The sequence below is a fragment of the Apaloderma vittatum genome, unplaced genomic scaffold (assembly GCF_000703405.1).
Source record: "Apaloderma vittatum isolate BGI_N311 unplaced genomic scaffold, ASM70340v1 scaffold41534, whole genome shotgun sequence".
NCBI lineage: Eukaryota > Metazoa > Chordata > Aves > Trogoniformes > Trogonidae > Apaloderma > Apaloderma vittatum.
The window spans coordinates 3694-5225 of NW_009713990.1; the positions used below are offsets into that span (position 1 = coordinate 3694).

The 1532-nt window shown below is 58.6% G+C and overlaps 1 protein-coding gene across 1 annotated transcript in view; it reads left to right on the forward strand.

The window, feature by feature from the left end:
• The window catches only part of LOC104273290 (DENN domain-containing protein 2D-like), a gene marked incomplete at both ends in the record, with an annotated part of 2273 nt that extends 1022 nt beyond the window's left edge, over positions 1-1251 (forward strand). Inside the window, 2 exons of the mRNA XM_009868569.1 lie at positions 939-1016; positions 1111-1251. Coding sequence (XP_009866871.1) covers positions 939-1016; positions 1111-1251 — 219 coding nt within the window. The remainder of the gene's footprint in view (positions 1-938; positions 1017-1110) is intronic.
• Positions 1252-1532: the final 281 nt, after the last annotated feature.

Here is a 1532-nt window from a genome sequence, read left to right on the forward strand (position 1 = left end):
GCCACCCCATCCCCCGGGTGGGACACGATGCCTTCTGCCAATGCACAACTCTTGGGGACAAGTGTTAGAAGGTCACATGCCTTGACAAGATGCTGACAGGCGGCACAGAGGTGCCCCACGGGATTTCTTTGGAGCTTTCTTTTGTGGGTGCTCGGTGGAGGAAAGCAGCGTTTGCTGTAGACCAGGGCTGACCTGAAATGCAACCAGGTGACGTGACGGTCGCTGTCTCCCCACTGATCTCCTGGCCCCTTCCCTTTGGCCACAGCGGTCAGGATGGTTGCAAATCCTGCTGGAGATCAGGATGACACCCATCCACGTGCCAAGGAGCTGGGCGCCTTCAGCCCTGTCCCCAAAAATTGCTCCTGGGCAGTGGCTGCCTTTCTCAGATCATGGATTTGGCTGCATCGGGGTGTGATGAAGGTCTTCCTTGGCTGCTCATTTACACACAGCCTGCTCAAATGGTGACTTGCTGGATGCCACCACATTCTCTGCCCAGTTCTGCATCCGAGGCTGAGCTCGGGCATGTCAGGAGGGCTGAAAGTGCAGGGAGCGAATGGACCCAGGGTTTGTCAAGTTGGAAAGGGAAAAACAGCCTGGGTGCTCATCCTGCTGGTCCCTGTAAAAGCCCCAAGGATGGTGGAGCAGGATATCCCGCAGGATGCGTGTCTCGATGGGGAGGAAACTTTGGGAAGATGCCAAGGGGCTTTGCACTGAAATCATTAACAGCTTTGGCATCTGAATTGCCTTGTCCCGACACCCTCTGCTTTTTTACAGCATCAAGAGCAGCCTTGGCTTGAGCCCCAGCTCTGAAAATCCCTCAAGGGGTGATTTGGCATCTTTGGAAGGGGGAGTGGGGCCAGGGGGCATCACTGGGGAGAGCTCAGAACTGGTGTGGTGGGACTGGGAGATGCTCAACCCCATTTCCCATCCTCTTCCAGCCATCCGGCCGCGGCGTCCGCTTCCCTGAGGTCTTCTGCATCATCAGCTGCCTGGGCTGTTTCGGGCTCTTCTCCAAGGTAGGGATGTGGTGGCTCTGTCTGGCACGGTGGTGGCCCAGGTAGCCACCTCGTCACCTGCCGGGGTTTCCCCGCTCGCTTTTTTCATCCCCAGATCCTGGACGAGGTGGAGAAGAGGCGCCAGATCTCCATGGCGGTGATTTATCCCTTCATGCAGGGCCTTCGGGAATCGCCCTTCCCAGCTCCAGGGAAAACTGTCACCATTAAAAGCTTCATCCCCGAGTCAGGCACGGAGGTTGGTGGGGGTCTCGGGGGGGCTCAGCAGAACTTCCCGGAATGGTCCGACGTGGGGAGCCCAGGCTGTCTCTGGGAGCACCCATGGGTGGTGGGTCAGGCTGGCGAGGGCTTCACGCGCTGGGAATAGGGGTGCCACCTCCCTGGTCCAGGAGGAGAGCAGCAAGCAGTGAGGATGAGGATGGAACCCATCCACATCTTCGCTTCCTCGCAAAGCAGCATCTTTGCAGCTCCAGCAGCCTCGAGCCGGAGCCATCAGCACAAACACCCTCACCCCGGGCG